This window comes from Stylophora pistillata, chromosome 13, assembly GCF_964205215.1.
Source record: "Stylophora pistillata chromosome 13, jaStyPist1.2, whole genome shotgun sequence".
Taxonomy (NCBI): domain Eukaryota; kingdom Metazoa; phylum Cnidaria; class Anthozoa; order Scleractinia; family Pocilloporidae; genus Stylophora; species Stylophora pistillata.
This window is the reverse complement of record NC_142531.1, coordinates 12,846,430-12,868,059: the sequence shown is the minus strand read 5'-3', so window position 1 is coordinate 12,868,059 and position 21,630 is coordinate 12,846,430. Positions and strand designations below refer to the sequence as shown.

General features: G+C 37.8%; 1 protein-coding gene across 4 annotated transcripts; it reads left to right on the top strand.

The window, feature by feature from the left end:
• The first annotated feature begins 2,223 nt into the window (after window positions 1-2,223).
• LOC111336243 (blue-sensitive opsin) lies at window positions 2,224-11,860 on the top strand. 4 transcript variants are annotated; one of them, XM_022942297.2, is made up of 4 exons: window positions 2,224-2,371; window positions 5,636-6,095; window positions 6,927-7,128; window positions 8,880-11,860. In XM_022942297.2, exons 2-4 carry the CDS (start codon window positions 5,684-5,686, stop codon window positions 9,274-9,276), a joined length of 1,011 nt encoding a protein of 336 aa, XP_022798032.1. In that variant the 5' UTR covers window positions 2,224-2,371; window positions 5,636-5,683; the 3' UTR covers window positions 9,277-11,860. The 4 variants fall into 4 exon arrangements, with proteins under 4 accessions (XP_022798032.1, XP_022798034.1, XP_022798035.1 ...); XM_022942299.2 differs by having other exon boundaries at window positions 2,264-2,371; window positions 5,616-6,095; XM_022942300.2 differs by having other exon boundaries at window positions 2,307-2,409.
• Window positions 11,861-21,630: the final 9,770 nt, after the last annotated feature.

The following is a 21,630-nucleotide window of genomic DNA, read 5'->3' as shown; positions in this document are numbered from 1 at the left end:
AACAATTGCCGAGGGAAATAGTGGAAACCATCACCCGCCATATAATCATTAACCCCCCTCCCCGAAAAAAGAAAGCCCGTGTGAAATGTAATGGACCGTATAAGAACTGAAATAACGCACAGCGAGTGACAAAATTAGAGACCGGTCTTAATTTCAAGGTTTGCACAGTCCGAGCGCATGAAGAAACACATGTTTTCAAAATGACACGTGACTAAACGTAAAGCCTAATATCTGTGGCATGTGTTCAGAAATCTCGCAAAATATTTTGACCTTTCTTGTTTCTCTGCCTTTTGTTTTTTAAACCGTCTCTCATGTGATTGACCTGAGTAACCATGACACTGAAAGGAACAATTTTTTTCCTTTTGTTAAATTCAAAGACAAAAAAGTTGTTCATCTTGCTCTTTTCACTCAAACAACACTTGTTATGTGTGTGGGGTCAAAGCCCGGAGTAAGTTTAACTTGCAATTCTTGGTATTGATGCACCATCCAATATTTCCAGTCCTGGCCCCATCTTAGACCAAGAGAAACTGTTTTCAGACCCGACCTCTAAAATCCTCATCCAACTTTCCGAAATCTGACCTGACCTCGTGGTTTGCGAATGGTCTGAATGATCTCGTGCTTTGTGAGGTCGATACATTATCTAAGCATTGTATAAATTTTGTGGTATAAGTATTTGACATTTTGTCTCAGAAATTTTACCCTTAGGAAACTGCACCTGAATGTGGCGTTATGAGCCCAGAGCAGACAGTTTTCCGTCCGCTGATGCAGGGTAATTCCAAGACGAATAGCAAAACACAAATTGATTAGTTGGCAACTTCAGCTCGAAAAAATATTTGGTAACTCCCCTTTCCCTACTATTCATTTGGAGTTGAAAGACAACTGCATTTATTCGCTCACATCGGTTTGCTTGGAAATCATACTCATTAGAAATAGTAATGATGCAAAAATCTATACCCGTTTTCATACCTAAAGGGCGATAAGACCGTACTCTTTTGGACAGCACAAAGCTGTAGAGTTTAAGCATTTTGATACTATTCGCTGTATCCTGTGTTGTTACTCCAACTAAAAATTAGAGGCTGAGAAATGGATTAATTTAGTTGTGTAAGCGTAATTCCTTTAATTATCGCTTCTCGTGCAAAGCCAGAACTCCCAGTTTCCTGAATAGCTGCACGCTTTAGCTAGAAACACGTGAATGATTTTCACGTGTAAACACATCCCAAAACATAACATTAATTTTCATGAAAATATCGGTGGTATGATAACAGATATCGTAAACAAATCATTTCGTATAATGGCTTCCGAAGCAGTTTTTTTTAAATGATATGGAGCTTTTAAAGTGTCACGTTATGTAAATTTTCCAATTTTTCCTTAGTAAGATTAATGTTTTAAATTTATCTTAGTTACTAAGCAAAAATTAGCAACAGAACTTAGTTAAATTTGAGTTTCGGAAAGTTTATCCCACCTGGTCTGCTGTTTTTCTGTAGTCGTGAAATGATCAAAAAAGGAAAGGAAAATTCAAAGAAATTTGCTTATATTCGGATGTACCCATCGAGACTTGACAGATTTGAAATCTCCAAATACCTTGACTGGTTTTGCAAATGTTTCTCTAATTATTTGAGTCAAGCACTTAAAATGTTAAACGGTTTTGTTATGACTCAATTTACCCCTGGAGAGAAGGTTTCGGCTTCCAGTTTGAACATAATTACGACACTCGATATTTGAACTGATATCTTTAGCAGCACAATGATTTTTACTGTTTTAAGACCTGCAAACATGTTCCTACCTTGGTTCAGAGTTATTCGTTGATTTCGCTGGGATGGAAAGCTACACAATTTCTTGTAGATAAAAAGACTTGAAGTTCGAGATTGCTTTTCGAAAGTATGGTTACTCTTTCAAATAAAACTTACCAGATTCACTGAACTACAAAAATCTAGCTAAGTTTAGTTAAGTAGTAAATTGTGAAACTCGCCTTTTCCCCGGCGATTAAACCAAGGGCATGCGTAGAATAAATTGGACCAAAAGTTTTGGGTCCGGAAAAAATAGAAACTGCTTTAAAAGAAGCAAACTTTAGCAAATTGATAAACACCAAGTAATCCTAAATTTTACTGTGTTTTTTTCCGGCTGAAATTCAAATGAGAAAAACTTACAAAATTACTATTTCCGCATACTAAGATGCACGTGCGCAGCCGGACCTCAGTTAGTCTAAACAATGGAAAATGGCTTTTTGTGCACAGCGTTTCTTCTGTTCCGGTGTTCCGGCAGCAGGTACGTGGAACAGTATTAATAGAACATAAATAGAAAAACTTCCAACCAGACGTAGAAACCACTGGGCCTCGAGAAACATTACTGGATCCTGAACTTCGTCAGAAATGTACGTATAGAGTATTTAACAGTAACTGTAATATACAAGTAAGTATAACATACATTGATTGTTATCTAAAACTAACAAAAATTGAAGCCACATGCAAGTAGCCTTCCGTTTGAATGGCTTTGAATTGGTTCCCTATTCTCTACGACCTTGACAATGCAATGCATGTTCTTAACATCTATGGCACTAAATTTAAAGAGCACGTATGAAATACGGTTCCTTGAAGGAAACTGAGAAAGGAATTGCTTAGTAAACCTCGGAAGGAATGAGATCTCTGCGCACGATGAAGAGGTTAGGTCTATTACTTACCAATATACGGCTGCACGGCTTTCCTGCATTCTGATTGGCTGCATTTTCCATCCTCTTACTGATTCTCTGCGGTCTCTTTGATAGTGCTACGTGTGGATATTCATCGTCAAGGACACTTGACTGACTTGGTTTGTGTTTTGTTCGTCTTTCGCGCGCGCCGTGTAATCAATACGTTTCTCGAATGATGGCGTTTGATGTATTTCGAAGACTGGCGGCCAAGATACTACAAAATGAAAAAGTAACTGATCGAACAATGCCTCACGCGGTGGTCTAAGATAAAATACGAGCGATTGTTTTTGCTAATTCTCAATATTTTTTCTCTTTCCTATGGCACTCTAGAAAAGTGTTACGCAAGTTGCAAAATAGCAGCACAAGCATAATATGTTACACCATCGAACAAGGGGCAAACGTGGTGCACTTTATCCTGTCAACTGATAGATTTATGTCAAGCAGATCTCCCTTTCGATAAAATACCTGAAAAACTCCTTTCTAAATTGGACTGGAACCGTAAGGGTGATCTTCAGTGACAGATTTGTTTTAATTGACCATGGCCTAAAGCACGAGAGTTTTACTGCCTTTTAATCATCTAAAAAATTCGCACATATAACGGAAAATTACGGAAACGCCATTTTAACATCCTGCCATAAATCCGATTTAATTCCCTGCACGAATACAAATTATCATCTAATAGGAAGCGCCAGTGCCAGCAAATCAGATTCAGAAAACAGCATAAGCTGTATATAATGCTTTTACTTTCTTTCGCGGACTTTAAAAGCCTCCGTCTCCTAAAACGATTTCACAGCATGCAATGGAGTGTGTTGCAACGTGGGCTTTCCAATAAGGTGTCCTCCTGTAACGCATATTGAGACAAATTCTCCGCGAAATCTCGGGGGAAAAATTCTGCTCCATACCGAAAAAACAAAGGTGTGTTATGTGTTTACCTCTGTTCTTGTTTGATAATTTGACGTATGATTTATAAAGATAATTACTTTTGCCCAAGATAACAAAGCAATGTGTTTGATAATGTAGCACTTGCCTAAACTGACCAAAACTTGTGTTGAATCCTTAAATACAATTTTTTCATTTTTATATTCCTATTTATATATGGAATTACAAACACATAATCATGTTTCAGAGGCAGAATGAAAATCGCATATAACCAAAAAAAAACACGATTTCAAATTGAAGTTTAAAAACGAACGATAGGGGTAAAAGGGAGAATAGTTTAGATCGCACTAGGGGTGCCTGGGGAAAAGACGAAAACAACGCAAACCAAACCATAAGAAAGTGTCCTTTACGATAAAGTTCAAGCATGAAGGAAGAAAAAAAATCGAAATTTGAACCGTTTCAGTTGCGGTCACCTTTTTTTCGCTCTGCTTTCCGTTCATATTTTTTCTTGTACTTCAGGTTACACCGTCGCATATTTCGCGCGTTCTGGTTCCCTGATATAGCGTATATCATGCAACTCATTTATTCAATCAATAAATTTGCGTTGGGCAGATCTCACATTTCAATAAAATACCTAAAAATTTCCTTTCTAGATTTGAGTGGAAAAGTAAAGATGATCTTAAGCTAAAGCATTTTTATAATTTGAAATCACACAAATTATGGAGAATAGCGGCAAACGCCATTCACATACCCTGCATTCATATCATCTTACTGGGTGCCAGTATCAGAAACATTCAACTTAGAAGGTTATAGAAGGCTATCAAAACTGTGTTTGTTAACGTGGACTTCACAAAACTCTGTCTCCTGTCTCAGCAGTGCTATGAAGCGTGTTAGTTTTCAGCTAAAACGTGGGCACTGAAATAAGAAATCTTTTAACACATCACAGGCGTCCCGAGCTCACGTCTCGAGAAAAAGCAAAAGATTAATTCATGAAAGCGTCGCGCGTTATGTGACACGGGAAAGGAACACGAAGATCCGTTACGAATTTGAACGCGTTGTAAGGAATAGTACGCTATTTGCAGCACTAATTATTCCTAAAAATGAACAATTTTCACCTAAGATCAGTAAACGTAAACTCTTTGCGTGTCTGTTGTGGTTTTTGGTGATCTCTTCTGTTAGCACTGTTATTCCTGTCACAGGACGAAGTCAAGGTCTTCGTCTAATGACAGGATTCTAGCGTTGAGGAGGTTCTGTCTCGGTAACGAGACTTTTCCAGGCCGATCAAGAATAAAATAAGAAGCAGAATTGTTTCCACTGAACAATCAGCCTCACTACCATGATACATGACAGCAACTTTACTTAAGAGGATTAGGAAGGACAGAGACGACTGAAAAACGGCAAGGATATTGTTATATTACCAGACGACTATTGTTATGGACAAAACTGACCATTTCGACGAGATAGGAAAAAAAATTGAAAACTTTCCATAACGTGACACTTTAAAAACTCCATATCAGTTTGAAAAACTACTTCGGAAGCCATTATACGAAATGATTTGTTTATGATACTTGTTATTATACCATTGATATTTTCCTGAAAATAAATGTTATGTTTGGGATGTGTTTACACGTGAAAATGATTCACGTGTTTCCAGCTAAAACATTCAATATAGGAGACTGAGAAACCTACAAAGAGGTCAAACGTGACCCACTTCAACGCAAAGTCAATAGAAAAACTATTTACGTCAAAAAGGCCTGACGCCTTGATAACTGACCTTATTTCATAACTTTCACTGTCCCATTACTATATATAGAATAATTGTTTAGGAATCTCTCTCTTTCCATTTGTGTATCATAGCGGGTGGAATGTACAAGAAAGAATGTACAAGAAAGAATGCACAAGAAAGTGAATAGTTCTCTTCATCTCAATTTTAGTAACTGGGGATGTGCCCCAAGGACCTTTAATTCAGCGTTTTCTGCGGGAATATTACAAATTCATTCGTAGCTTGTTTCCCGAAACATTGCCTAAATCTACAACTGCTCTTTTTAAGCAAAGATTTTGGCTCCACAGGAGAAGTTGAACAGTTTCTGGGAACGCACGCACACAAAAGACAAGGAAATGGAAGAACTTGGTCCTCATGGACACAGATCTTACTTACTTTATGGCGCCACTATGTTCATCATTTTAACCCTTGGCCTCATTGGGAATTTCCTCACCATTATTGTTCTGTTCCACCCGCAACATCGAACCAAGAGTATGACTCCTCTTATGGTAAACCTGTGTATTGCAGACCTTCTGGTGTGTTTGTTTGGATACACTGTGGCAGTGAACTACAACACGGCAGATTTTGCAAACACTGGCAGTGCCCCTGCTCTTTGCTACTGGCTTGCCTTTATCAACGCAGCCACAGGCCTCGCCTCCATCGGTACTTTGGCTGTCATGGCCATCATGACATATTTGGGTATCTCTAGAAATGAGATCGCACAGCAGAACAGGATGACAGGCAAGGTAGAGACGATGCTGCTTACAGGTAAAAATCTCTGGTTGTACTAAGATTAAGAAAAACGCCCAAAGAAAGTTACATTTCCAACATTACAGAGACATTCGACCGCTAAACAAAGCGCTCTTCTTAATTTAACCGCCATAATTATTTTCTCACCGAACGATTACTTTGCTACCCGAAAGTGAATTTCAGTGCTTGGTTTTTCAACCTCTGTGTGTAATCACGTGCTTTATTTTACTTCATCCATATGATTATTTATGACGTGTTTAGAATTATAAACTTTTATTTTATAATTACGTCAACTTTTTATTATTCCAACTCTCCCCATGACTATCTTCAATAATCTAAACGTAGAATTAAATTAGCGAAATGAGAGTCTGTGAGATTCAAGGAAAAAATGTACAGTATTTTTTTGGCCATTTTTAAGGAAAGAAAAATAGTTTTTCTTTTTGGTACAGAAAAAAAGATGTTATTGAATGTTTTAGGTATTATAAACAATCACTATATTATGACACTCAGCATGCATACACTAAGCAGAAATACTCGTTTTCAATAACAAAGGAAGGGCTTAAGGAAAAGAAATTGGTTGGAAGGCTTAATTAACTTGGTTGTAAAGCGCACTTAGAACTTATTAAAATCAAGATTCATCTCTCTTGTAAAAATGTATCATCACGATCAAATTAAAACGGCCTCCGCGTCTCAGGGTGCATAACTCGTGCAGGTTGCAAAGTGTCTTCTTGACATTTATCGTCGATAAGAAAAATCCATGTTCTCATAGTCAAAATATCGGTGTTTCCTCTGTTCTGTTCGAAACAAACGGAATAGTCATAATTCTAGATTTTCCTTATCTACCACCAGGAATCTGGCTGTACGCAATTGTGTTGACGATTCCTCCGGCTTTGGGTTGGAACAAATTTATTCCCATTCCTTCACGAGTAAGCTGCCATCCTGACTGGTATTCCCACGACCTCAGCTCCAGGTCTTACATCATATATCTGGTAACGTTTGGCTTCTTTATCCCTTTGGTGATCATACTTGGGAGCTACGGAGGAATATACAGGTATCAGTACGGAATGATCACAGAATACAGAGGAAATAATTATACAAATAGTAATACAATTCAAACTTAACTTGATCTTAATGATTGATCATTGATACATGCAAATGCGCATCTCTTGAAATCCTACCTGCAACGATGGTCAACAGACGAATCTTTCCAGGTGGCTGGTTCGATGTGACCTTTTGAGTGCACAGAACAGTTTACCTGGGAATATTGTGAAAGTGGTTAGCCAAACAACATTCATTAAAAAATTGTAATTTCTATTCTGAGAAAAATCAATTTCATCCTTTTAAATTAATTTTGAAGTGATTTTAAGCATGATTGTAAATTTTATGTCCAAGGAAGTTTTTCATTTTGGTGACAGCTGATCGTCCAACAAAAATAAATTAGTGTCTCATCTGAATGTATTTACGGTGGATCAACATGGCTTGAGACAATCGCTTGCAGAATTGAAATAGAAATATAGTTAAATGCCATATATCTACATCGCCAAATTGTTGTTCGCCCTAAATCTGTAAAGAACCACTTGGCAGATTACTTCCGATTCTGCGCATGATTCATCTCCTCCCCGTCATGGATATCCGTCCGTCTACGTTATACAAAAGCGAACGTAACACGCCTAAATACATTGATCTCGAATTTTGAATCCAGTAAACTTTATAGACAATTTCTTTCAAGGGAGGAGGAAGACAATATTGTTTTCAATGAGGCATCTGAAATGAGGCCTTTTTAATTCAATTGTAACAATTGATGGGTGAGTTCAAATCTAAACGAAAACGAGTTTTATTTCTTTCTCTTTCTTAATTTCCGTTATCTGTCTCGCGGATAAGATTCCAAGAGATGTGTAACGCGATCCCATGTATCAGCGGTCAGTCTCTAAAACCGAGTCGCGCTGCAATTGCGCTGTCTATTTAACTGGAAAACACATCAACGTCAAAACCTCTGCTCCTTCTGAGATGATATGAAAAATTTAGAAGAGCAGGTATACTAGTGTCAGTGAGGAAAAATTAATACACATACACCTCCCAAGAGAAGCTTTCCAACAAGTGGCCAATTGATTTTTGATCTGCAATTTTAGTCACTGTAGAGAGCTGAGACGGGAATTGACCCCGTCCCTCCACACTACTACTTATTAAGCCACGAGCCCACATGAAAGATTTATTTCCATTACATGCATTTAAAAATCACTTCACAGCCTGATTTTTTTTTCAGACCCACTTTTATTACATTTTACTTAGAGAGAGCAATTCGTCACTTGTTAGCTTCTCAATGGGCCAGAAATATGATACAATATGATATACTATATATATGATATACTCTATTCGTATATGTACTCGCTTTGTGTTGCAGCCCTATCAGTCTGAGTTTTGAGGAAGAAATTTCAAAAAGGCGTGGACTAATTGAATAATTTCCAAGTAACATGGTTCTTTGTTTAATTTATTAATGGTATGATAAAACTGTTGCAGTCATTATCAATCGAGCATTTAAAGAATTTCTTTTAAAAAATTTCATCTTTTCACCCGGTACCCAAACGCATATAAGCGTCAGGATATCACAAGAATTATGTCAATAACAAAATGCGAGAAACTCAGGAATGAAAATTTTTAATGTAAAAGCACCTATTCTACTCTGATACTGAAAAATAGCCATTGGACTAATCAATTTCGTCCCTGTTTGTTTTCAATGAGGACATCTCAATATGTTGTCATTAGACATCTAATGTCGACTAACTGAGTTTCCATAATTGGCAGGTGCATTCGAAACAGCTCAGTGCCCGGGGCAAGTGAGGAAGCTCGGGTGCGGCAAATACGGTCCAGAAATAAAACCGTTCGCCTAGTGATTTCCATGACTCTGGCATATTTTGTAAGCTGGTCGCCGTACTGCATTGTCAGCGTGATCGGTACCGCAATCGGCCACGAAAGTGTCTCCCCTTCCGTGTCTCTTGTTCCTGAGATAATGGCAAAGGCCTCTGTGGTCTACAACCCAATCCTGTACGTGTTGCTTAACGCAAAGTTCCGAGTCACTCTGATGCAGCTGTTTAGTTGGAGCCGGGTCGGTAATGCCATTTCTGAGGACTCCAATGCTGATGACAACACAACAGGGGTAATGGAAATACAAACAAACTCGCTACGACATCGAGATATGTAAAGTAATTTTGATACTACATCTGATTAAATCCGACCAATACAGTCACGGTCAGACATTTTCTTAATGAACTCTTAGATTTTAACTTTAAAACCTTCACACTTTTTTCACGACAAAGTAAATAGAAGAGTTGAGGCTCAATGGTGTAAACAGATATCCTCGATCACTGTTGTCTGACGGGTGTCTGACACTGAAATGGCCGACGTGATTACACGAAATTAGTATTTTGTCGATTTGGTAACAAGTAGAACCTTCCACTTTTTGTAGCGCCTTTGCACATCAATTTTTGTTTGTCCTGTCGACTGTTTTTGGTTGGTTCGATTTGTCTGTTTTATGGAAAAAACCGTTTTGGGTTTATATTATTTGGTTGATCTTGTTTTTCAACCGTCATCAAACTAAATTTGAGCGGTTGAAAAGGCACAAGTAGCCAGCAGTGCCGTTTTCGCGGGCTGACAGAAGTTGACCGTGGGCTTCAGAAGCCGGTTGTGACGCTAACTGTTAACAAAAACAACATGGCGAGTTACTCGTGCTCTCTTCATACACTGGATACGAAGGATATAAATGCTTATATTTTACCATTACTTATGGGAGTGCACAAAGCACGCCAAAATCCGACTTCCTTGTTAACTTCCTGGTAATAGGTATTCCCATGGGTAGCACCTTTTAACCGATACTGCATGGTGAAGTGATCCATTGGGAAACTTCAACTACTTCAGCATCAAGGGGTTGCGGTTGGAACGATTGATCCCAGTTGAACACGATCTTAGGTTTTAACTTTATCATTCCAACCAAATAGAATTACGCTATGGAATGTAGCTAACGTTAATCGCAGACGTTCTTTTCAGCGGTTCATTTGCGCCAAAACAAAGAAAGAAAGAAGGTTTGCATGGCGTCAGAGGAACGCAATCATTCAATTAGACAACAAGGGATGCCTTACACGTGGAGAAGATTGTCAAATAGTTTAGGCTCAAGGGAACTTGATAAAAAAAATATAGTATTAGAGAACATGGAAACTCGTTACCTAGTTATTAAGGGACGTGGAAGGAACATCAGATCACTTAGGAAACATGAGTTCAAATCCAACCTCAGCTTAGGATTCCCACAAGTCTGTTTTGTTCACATAAATGAGACCATGGTAGGCATAAACAATGTAGGTTGTAACAGAGAGCCAGCGCTCTTGCTATAGCTTATTAAAGATTTTACAGCATATAAGTTTGGTGTATAGATATCATATGAGCTAGTAGAGTGAGTTGTATTTTGCAATGATCAATTCGTGGGCCAATATGTTATGAAAAAGTTTGCGCTAAAGCATCGAGCATCAAAACATTATTTGGTAACATACAACTTGGGTAGATTTGAGTTTAAAAACGATTATTAGTTCTTAGAGGTATTTTTAAGGGTCCCAATTTGCCATTGTATGGTGCGTTGTAAAATACTTGTGAGATAGGGGAGGACCACATTGTAAATTAAATACAAGCTAGAACATGAAGTTCTGAATATTTGCGTCAAAAATTCTTCGCAGTTTTTTTTTTTTTTCTTCACCCTGATTTGCGATCAAAGTCTACGCGAGCTAACTTCGTGAGCGCAAGGGAAGGAGCCAGCTTCATCTTTAGAAGAGGTAGGTTTTATGCTTTGTTATTTCTCTTACTTACTTTTACTTAGCTTAAAAAGTGGAGTTATTACACACCCACCACTTTGTAATTGACACTCAAATATTTCCAACCCCGTATCGAGCAAAACCCTCACCCCACATCCCTTCCCCCATAGGAATAAAATGACCAAAATTTTAAGTCTCTTCTTATCTGAGGTTCCAAAAATGCTCAGAATACCTTCCAAGTGTAGGAATAATTCAGGATCGATCCTGTTGAACACAGGGAAGGATGGTATATTTGCACGATCCTTCGCAGTAAAGCACTATTTAAGCAATAGTGAAAATCAGACCTGAAAAAAATTCAGGCCTGTACGGGATTCGAACCACTGACCTCTGCGATACTAGTGCAGCGCTCTACCAATTGAGCTAACAAGCCAACTGGGAGCAGGCCATCAAATTAAATAACAAGCAACTGGGAGCAGGCCATCAAATTAAATAGAGCAGATTCTCATCGGTTGAGTTCAAAGGAACTGGAGGGCTCAAACTATTCAGACCACGATCTTGAATTCCTTGCCAAGAAGAAATGTATCTATCCAGGCTTCTTTGATAAAACTTTGCGAATAACTTTGCAACTACAGGCCTGAATTTTTTTCAGGTCTGATTTTCACTATTGCTTAAATAGTGCTTTACTGCGAAGGATCGTGCACATATACGTTTCATAACCGCAGTTCATATATATGTATTTCATATATATTTGTTGTTTGATTTATCATCTCCGGGTTTATGTCGAATTAATCTGATGGCCTGCTCCCAGTTGGCTTGTTAGCTCAATTGGTAGAGCGCTGCACTAGTATCGCAGAGGTCAGTGGTTCGAATCCCGTACAGGCCTGAGTTTTTTTCAGGTCTGATTTTCACTGTTGCTTAAATAGTGCTTTACTGCGAAGGATCGTGCACATATACGTTTCATAACCGCAGTTCATATATATGTATTTCATATATATTTGTTACAGGGAAGGATGGTTTTTAGACTCTTCATCAAAGCTAATTGACATTCTCGTGTTTTCAAATCTTGCGTTAGTGCATTCGGTTGGGGTTCCTAAAAAACGATCAGCAACCAGTTCCTTGTTATGTGTATTACTCATAGCTTCAAGAAGTATGACACTAAAGCTTTTAGTGGGGAGATTCCCAAGATCCTGGGATATCGATATCGAGTCGACGAAAAGGTAGACAGCTGTAGTGATCAGATCAACTGATGATAAACTTTAACTAGATCAGTAGATCACCCATAAAAACCGTCACACTTAAATATAAATCCAGCTCTTGTCCTTATGGAAATATCTAAAAACGTACCATCGACAGGAATAAGTTAGTAGGAAGTCTCGCAAATGTGATTCTCTTTACGGTTGTGAGACATTTAAAGCCCTGAGACTTGAGATAAAAGTACCTCGTCCAGATGGCTGAAGTACATTGCTTGAACGATGAAATAAATCTAAAAATTCAGGCTGTAGTTGCAAAGTTATTCGCAAAGTTTTATCAAAGAAGCCTGGATAGATACATTTCTTCTTGGCAAGGAATTCAAGATCGTGGTCTGAATAGTTTGAGCCCTCCAGTTCCTTTGAACTCAACCGATGAGAATCTGCTCTATTTGTACTGTGTATCGAAAGTTGTTATGTTGATTCCTCAAATTAATACTCCAGGGCCGAGTTGTTCAAAGGTGGGTTAAGATAACCTAGGGTCAGTGTGAAATTTGATTTCAGATCTGAAAGCTTTAGAAGAAAAATCAGTTTAATTCCATTTGTCTACAATTTGATGATTGAATTCTATTAAAAGAATTGGGAAAATTATCCCAAAACGGCTTTTGAACAGAGAAATATAGAAACCTGGATTAAAATTTAACCCTGGGTTAGCGCTAATCGGCCTTCGAACAACTGGGCCCTGGTTTTGAAAAGTTCCCATTAGAGTTATCATACTGTTTCCCATATATGCCTAGTAACAGTGCTGGACTAGTAAAGTCGTCTTTCGAAAGCATTACTTTTCCTCGCGTATGGAAAAGACCACACGTCATCCCGTTCTAACAAGGTGGAGATCATGAGGTATCGAACAAAAACCGTCCAATTTTATCGCCTCCTGTAAAATTGCTGAACGTATTCCTCTGCGCCAGCGCATTGCTTAACCCATTCAAGATCAAACTCGCTCTACATCAGAGTGGCAACAGACAAATTAGAGAGAAATGTTGTCTCCATTTTAACGATCAGGCAGTTGATAAGAAAAGGACAAGCGGCATGCTTTTGACAGCCTATCACAATAACTTATTGCTACGCAAGCTACAAGACCAGGGTCACTCCGGTTCGACAGTTATCGTTCTGAAAGATATCAGGGCTTTCACCCTTACCTGTTCAGCTGAACGGAGTTCCTAAAGGATCCGTATTAGGATCCCTATTGTTCGTGCTTTACATCAATGGTCTAACAAAGATTTTCTCAAATTGCGAACTAAAACCCACGTGGACGATACTAAACTTTACCTTTCTTTCAAATAAGTGGGTATCAAATTAAGTCCTGTTAAACACTAAAACCAGTATATCAGATAGCTTATAGGAAAAGGTTTTTATTGTCGGCGGCTACTGCCGAAGTCGATTACGATAAGAATCGAAACTAGGACTTCCTGCTTACTGGGTGATCTTGTATTGTTCAGTGTGTGTAGCTGTATAATAATTTCTATGATGCCTGTGTTGACCCTTTTTTTGCTCATGACAGCCGATTCTTTGCACAATTACCCTGTTTCTAACAATCGGTAAACTGATTTTCGCTATTGCATAAATAGCGCTCTCTACTGCGAGGATCGTGCATCATACGTATTTAATACCGCAGTTCAAAATATATGAACTTCATATATACATTATATCCGATTTATCATCACAGGTTTATTACGAATCAACTTAACGGCCCACTCCCAGTTGGCTTTGTTAGCTCAATTGGTAGAGCGCTGCACTAGTATCGCAGAGGTCAGTGGTTCGAATCCCGTGCAGGCCTGAATTTTTTCAGGTCTGATTTTCGCTATTGCATAAATAAGCGCTCTCTACTGCAAGGATCGTGCATCATACGAGTCGGTAAACTATAAATATTTCACCTAAATTTTCCAAAGATCTGTAGATCGTTAATTGGAACAACTGCGTCGAGTCATGGTTAATTTATGCACTTGATTTAATATTTTCACTATTCTGTTGGTGATTCTCGAGTGAAGAAATTTTCTGCCTTTTGCAAGGGGACATTGCCTGCCTGCAAAAGGATGTGACGTCACATTTCCCAAGGAACAAGAAAATATTTGATATAGAACCTCAAGTATCTGTTTCGTTTAAAATTCAAGATAATTTGGTTTCGTCAACTGAGTTGGTAATGTAGATTGGCGACCGTAAAGACTTTCCAAGTCGACGAGCGTTAGCCCTTCATCAGAGCAAATGGAGGAATTTGTTTCTATAAAGAAGATGGAGCAACGCTATTGGTGAGAACATGGTGACGAGAAAAAGTTTGCGGCTTTCCGAACTGCCAAGATGTAGGGAAAGGCTGCAGTGCTGACTGTCAATCAATTCGTTGAGAGCGGTGGTGGCCCGCTTGAATGACAGAAACAAGAGAGTCACGTTTTTCGAAAAACTGGCGCGTTGCTTCTGATTTGTGGGAAAAATCAGAGTCGTCACTACATAAACACGTTTTAGATGCGAAGATGAATACACCAAGTACCAATGTGAGTCTGTAGGTTTGTAGTACACACTGGTGCCGAGACTGTTTCCTTCAATTGAAACTTTGATAATTAAAAAAGCCAAAGGGATGTCGAAAATGCTCCAGGTATGCTTTGGATCGGGGTGAAAGGAATTGATGGCGATTATAAATTGAGTTGACAGTCGTCATTGTGGTGACCGTAGAGTTCAGGTTTGGGGCTATTCATGTTTTTCACTGTTTTGAAGGTGAGTTTTTTCGCTGTGGCCGGCAATTTTTTTTTTTTTTTGATCTAAGATCGTTAATCGTATTTTTGACAATGTTTTAGTGAAAAGAAGGGGAATCTTTCCCACCTTTTTCATAATGTAAAACGATGTAAAATGTTTTGGAAGAGGCGATAGAACAAGACGTATATGGATGGTTCTCACACCAAAGAAGTTCAAGAAATATGGACCCCAACTGTCCAACTTTTAATGAGTTCTTTGAAACAGAAAATGCATTATCAGAAGAAATCGCGAAAACGTGCGAAGGTGTCATGTCTATCAATGAGTGTGAAATTGCGTTAAAAACTATGGAAAACAACAAAACTCCCGGCACGGATGGGCTAACGCCTGAATTCTACCGCTACTTTTGGAACTTGCTCGGTTCATTTATGGTAAATAGCTTTAATTACGCTTTTCGAAACGGTACTCTCTCCATCTCTCAGCGCCAAGGAATTATTTCCTTAATTCCGAAGAAGAAAAAGAATACCGAATATTTAAAAAATTGGCGACCTGTATCTTTATTGAATGTAGACTATAAAATCGCAACGAAGACCATCGCTCTGCGTTTGGAGAAGATCTTGCCGATTCTAATTCATCCTTGCCAATCTGGGTACGTTAAAGGAAGGTTCATTGGGGAAAGTATCAGGTTAATAGCAGATACAATGCATTTCACAAAAGAGAAGAATATTCCAGGGGTAGCCGTATTTTTAGATTTCGAGAAAGCGTTTGATTCGATTGAGTGGAATTTTATTCATAAATGCCTCGAAACGTTTAATTTCGGTCTTGATCTCCGACAGTGGATAAAAGTGTTCTATACAGATATCTCTAGTTGTGTTTTGAATAACGGGTACGCCTCAAAACATTTTCATCTAGAACGCGGAGTGCGTCAAGGTTGCCCACTTTCCGGCACATTATTCATTATTGCTATTGAGCTACTCGCGCAAAGTATTAGATGCTCAAAAGAAATAAAAGGTATCACAATAGATGAACATAAAGAGGTCAAACTTTCGCAATATGCAGACGACACAACTGTACTTCTGTCTGATGTTCAATCAGTGTCAAAGTTATTTGATTTATTATCACTTTTCGAAAGGTGCTCTGGTCTAAAACTAAATCAAACAAAATCTGAAATGCTATGGCTTGGCTCTGTAAGCCACAGAAAAGATTCTATACTTGATCTTCAAATGAGCGGTGAGCCAGTTTACGCGCTTGGAGTGCATTTTACATATGACCTAGAAATGTCTGAAAAGAAAAATTTTTTGGACAAATTAGATTCTTTAAAGAAAACATTGAACATGTGGTCCCAAAGAGACCTCTCCATCGTTGGTAGGATAAATATAATTAAAACATTGGCACTTTCAAAACTTGTCTTTATCTGCAGCGTCATGTGTACCCCTAAAGACTTCAGTAAAGAAGTAAACAGGATCGTGTTCGACTCTATTTGGAATCACAAACCCGCCAAAATAAAAAAGACTACCCTTTTCAAGCAAAAAACAGCTGGTGGCTTGGACATGAGGGATTTTTCTCTCTTTGATAAAGCACTAAAGTTAAACTGGGTAAAACGGTTATGCTCTAACTCGGATGCTCCATGGCAGCACATACCAAAATCCCTCCTAGCCGATGTTGGCGGTACAGAACTGTTTAAATGTAACTATGATTATAATCTCCTTGACCTAGACAACCATCTTCCTCCTTTCTACAGAGAAATCATTTTTTACTGGCAGGACATTGCAATGACCACACCTAAAAATAAAACTGAGGTTCTCTCACAGCCAATCTGGAATAATCGATTTTTAACTGCGAATAAGAAAACGGTATTCTTTCCTCATTGGCATCAAGCTGGAATAAAACAAATCTCGGACCTTTTTGACTCCTGTGAGGGTCAATTCCTTTCATTTAATTCTTTTCGCAATAAATTCAATGTAAAATGTAACTTTTTGCAATATTACAGCATTCTTTCTTCTATTCCACAAAAAACTATTGCAAAAAAATTCCCAAGACCCAGTTACGCCTCCTACCTCAACCTGTTCACTCTCATGTAAAGCAATATACAGTATCCTGCTTAACCTCGAAGATCTACCGCCACCAACTTCTGAGAAAAAACTTTTAATGTCTGGCATCGAGAAAAGTGACTTGAACAAAATCTACCTCCTACCATTTAAAGCCACGAGAGAAATTAAATTGACAATGTTTCAATACAAAATTAATCATCGAATTTTACCAACGAATAGCTTGTTACATAAAATGAAAAAAGTTGCATCGCCCTCCTGTCCCTTTTGTCCATCTGAGCACCAGACCGTCTGGCATTTGTTTATAAACTGTAAGCAAGCAAGTTCTTTTTGGAATAGATTCCAGGAGTGGTACTCAACCTCTAGTAATATGAAACTGTCACTGTCAGAACTGGAGATTATGTTCGGAATTATTCGCTGTCACACCTACTGTTTAGCCCTCAACCATCTCATTATTCTAGGCAAATATTTTTTATATGTTAACGCTTTAAATACCATAAATTGCCGTTTCGATGATTTCGTCTCACTTGTGCGCGACAAAATTTATCTAGAAAAATATATTGCTGTCACTTGTAATAACGAGAAGGAGTTCAGGAACAAATGGAAATTTTTTCTGTAGTTACTCGACAATTAACATGCAAACAATAATGTGGTAAATAGATCAACTGTAATTAAATTTGACTAGTGTAACTGTATTGTTATATATGTATTGTAAGTAGTGTAAGTTAATGTAGTTTAAACATGGTGTAAAAAGTAATTATAGTGTAAGTACATGTGTAAGTGTAATAAACAATGCTGTATTAAAAAAAAAAAAAAAAAAAAAAAAAAAAAAAGAAGTTTTGACATTCTGGAGCTGAGTGTAAGATACGAGGGAATATAATAGCAGGGGGTTAAATAGTAACAGGTGTGCAAGTGAGGCTTAGGCTTGGGGAAGACTTAATTAACTAGTGTGTTGAATTACGGTAAGGGGCGAGAAAAAAATTCCATGATCGTCAACAACATTTAAATCTGAATTGGAAAAGTGAAGAGCGGAAACAGCTTTATTCTACAGTGTGGACTGAAAAACAGGCAAAGGTTTTTTTTTTTTTTTTAAGGAGATTACACAGGGTTACTGAAGGTAACTCAAAAACTCAAAAACCGACAACCGAGTGGAATGTAAAACTTAGCTGTCTAAGAAACAACAAAAAGATTTTTAATTGTTAACCCCAGACACTTAAGAAAATACGGAAATAAGCCCCGAAACGTGCATCCGAAGGTCTGCGGTTCGATTCCTCATGCGGACTAAGAGAATGTTTTCTTTGTCACTCGTTCATGACGTCACAAATATACATTTTTTGTCACTTTTTTGCTGTACTACTGATTATGACGCGTGAGGGCTAACACTGGAAACTTGAGCCTCCTTTCACGGTGATTTTAAGGAAAATATCTCAACCAATCACGTTCTTTTCAAACTGTGACTTCTGTTTCTGGAAGAAGTATTAGCATTTTCGTGATTTCAACGTAAACCGAAAAGGAATTAGGATTTGCTATGACAATGGCGCTCTATAACAATTACAATAAACACTAAGTTGATTTTTCCTTTAACTTTTCCTTTTCTGAAAAATATCAGTATGTAAGAAAAGACACTTAACAATCTACACGTGATATATTTACAACCACTGATACAACTTTAGCGTACCATTCTGGGAATCGTTAAAAATTCGGTTTCCAAGAATCTTAGCTAGGTGTTTTTTATATCGAAAGTGTAAATAGGATGTTTTGTTACAAGGGCTAGTGGGCGGCTATTTTGAAAACGAAAGGAGATGATTTTGAACGTTGTCCCATACAAAATGGAACTCTTCTTTATCTAGCCAAGACTGAGTGATTCGTTCTTGGAGATTTCAATCAAGTGTCTAGTAAATTATTATTCTTTTCAGCTTTAATTTCTGTTGCGACATACTGTCTTATAGGAAAAGGCGGCCATCGGACATACGTCATAACTTATTTCCGACTTACAAAAATAGGACAAAATGTTTTTCAGTATGTTATTTGATAAGGGAAGGGAAATCAACTTTTCTTCGCCAATTCTGAGGAATTCAGACTCTATATGTCAATTAATTTAAAACATTACAAACTTCCAGAAATCCGTCTGTAACTGAAGTAAATCCTTTTCATAGGTCGTAGGTTCTTATCTTGGAGTTTGACATTACCTTTAACAATGTGATCACATAATTTTTCAGCCACAAAAAAAATAAGTCAGGTTGTCAGTGCGTTCGAATTCGTGCTTATTTATTCTTTTTTTTGGCGACTTCATTAGTTTTTTCCAGTAAATGCACAAAGCCTTTGTCATTGATTTATTGAAATTGTTGCCTATATTTATAGTGTCATCTCTGAACCGCAGATTGAAGCGAAATATAATTTCAAGTTCACTTGATTTTAAATATTGAGTTGTAAGAATAGAACTTAGTTCCTGCCAATTTAGGCCGATTTTGATTGTTGTAATAACAAGGTGCAGCATCAATCAATAAGGTAGGGAAGTGGATATTTCGCGATTCATCTTGCATCCTTAACTAGGATTTAGCCAATTCTCCTTTTTCGGTCGAAAGAGAATGAAATAGCTTTGTCATCTGATATTAAAATTCTGTATCAATTGTATTTATTGTCTTGAATAGAAAATTCCCAGTACCTCTATCGCAGGCCACTTTAAATAAAGACAAATTACACCAAAGTTTAGTGACGTTAGACCATGTTCTGTCATACAACGAAAACGACTCACGCTGAGCTTCAATGAGTATAAATCATTTTAGATGGATTGATGAGCAAAGTAAGTCGTAAAATACTCGATTAAGTGGCTAAAAGTGGCATGTTTATCGATTGCTTCGTGCCTACGGCTTGAATACTTCTTTGCGGTGAAAATCGCGAAGTGTTTATGATAAGTAGTTATTTTCATAACCACACTGACCTAAATCTCAATGGAGTTCTTTAAACAACATTCCTTTACGCGGCAGAAGGCTTCTCTTCATCGGAATTTGTTCTCGTGCACACTATTAAGCAATGCCATCATTCGCAAATGTCGTGGCAAGGGTTGGCGTAGCGATAAGACATCAGACACTTCACGTTGATATTTTCACGGTTCAATCGTTATTGAAACAATATTTACCTTCACTCGATCTCGCCCACGGCTTTGAGAAACTTCCAAAGAAAAACGGAAGCATGTTGACTGATCCGCTTCCTGAGTATTTGTCAGACTGTGGGTACTACGTCACATGTATCACGTGGAGCGAGATTCTGTAGGAGTTGCAAGGAATAAAAAATAACAGTCCGAATTACTACGGCTCATTCCATTCAACTCTTAGGCCTGGCAAGTGCATTTGCGATTCTTCCTTTCACCGTTTGCATTCAGGATGAGCCGGTTTGCCTCGCTCATCTTTCTAATGACACTTCTGATGGTCTTGGTTTCCATACGAAAAACAGAAGGACAACTGGGATTTAGATTTCCTCATATTCGCAGAGGTCGCAATTTAATTTATGTAAGTGCTGAAATTTTGTACCAAATTTTTGAGGTTTTACAGAGTTACCAGTTTCTCAACGCAAATCTGGGTAAATATACGGGGCAGGAAGACTTAACCCTCAATAGAACAATCAAATACAAACATAGTATATGAAACGATCCTCGTAGTAATCAACACTTCTTAAGCAGTTGTGAAAATCAGGCCTGATCCCGTACAGGCCTGATTTTTTAAAATTTGTTCAAGCCTTATTTTCACTATTGCTTAGGAGAGTTCATTGCTGCGAAGATCGCTTTCATATAAGTTTCTTAAAACCGCAGTGCACCTATATGATTTTCATATATTCACACTGAGTCATTGACAAATACAAGTACCACTGCATTCTTTTGTGGTCCCTTACACCTACGCTGGTTATGCTGTTTGATCTTGAAAAATCCGAAGGAAATTTTATTCGGCAATTTGGGAATGGTTGTAGTCCAAACAAGGTGCAATTTCGTAAATACTAAATGACGATTTCGTTCTTTTTAGGGTCTCTCAAGGATAAGAAAGTCAAATATAGGTTCTAGAATGGAGCAGCGAAATGACTTCACTGCAGAGGAGAGTGACAAACTGGAAACTTCGCATCTGCTAAACTGACAAAAATAAACATGTCATGAGAATTTGCCATAAAAAAAACTAATCAAACGAAAGATCTATCAAATAACTGAGAAATGCTAAAAATTATTAATTACACCTGAGTTAAAATCTATTTCTGCCTATTTGAATCAGTGGCTTCAGTTTAGAGTTAATTACTGGGTGTAGTGGTTTGAAAAATGACAAATATTAACAAATCGAATCAATATTGTGGGTTTGGATGTAAACCTTGCTTGCTCGATTTCCTCATCGCCGTTATGGCGGCGTTTGATTGGTCATCAACCAGCTCTGCTCATTTGTGTCAACTGGCCAATTTGGAAAATTTTCGAAGGTTCGAGATATTCCTATTCACTTTAACAATGAATTAATAATTTTCATTTTACACCCTTCAATTTATTAATGATCCATTTTTGAACACTGCAAAGAAGAGAAAACGTCATTCATGTTTGCCGATGGCGTCTTACGGTTTCGAAATATTTCTCCGCTCTCTGTTTTTTTCTTATCTGTATCAGCTTTCATAATAATTTTCCTCACCACATCTTAAAATAAACTAATGACCCATAGAATTACATCAATCAACAAAGCGTTTTGTTCCGCTTGAAGTCTCTTTTGAGAATGAACGCGGCACACAGGGCAGGCAAATACAATACTAATAAAAATTT

Coding starts and splice junctions, on each gene's coding strand:
- LOC111336243 (XM_022942297.2), top strand. CDS start 5,684: ATGGAAGAACTTGGTCCTCATGGACACAGATCTTACTTACTTTATGGC. Junction 6,096..6,926: donor AGAGACGATGCTGCTTACAG/GTAAAAATCTCT, acceptor ATCTACCACCAG/GAATCTGGCTGTACGCAATT. Junction 7,129..8,879: donor AGCTACGGAGGAATATACAG/GTATCAGTACGG, acceptor CATAATTGGCAG/GTGCATTCGAAACAGCTCAG.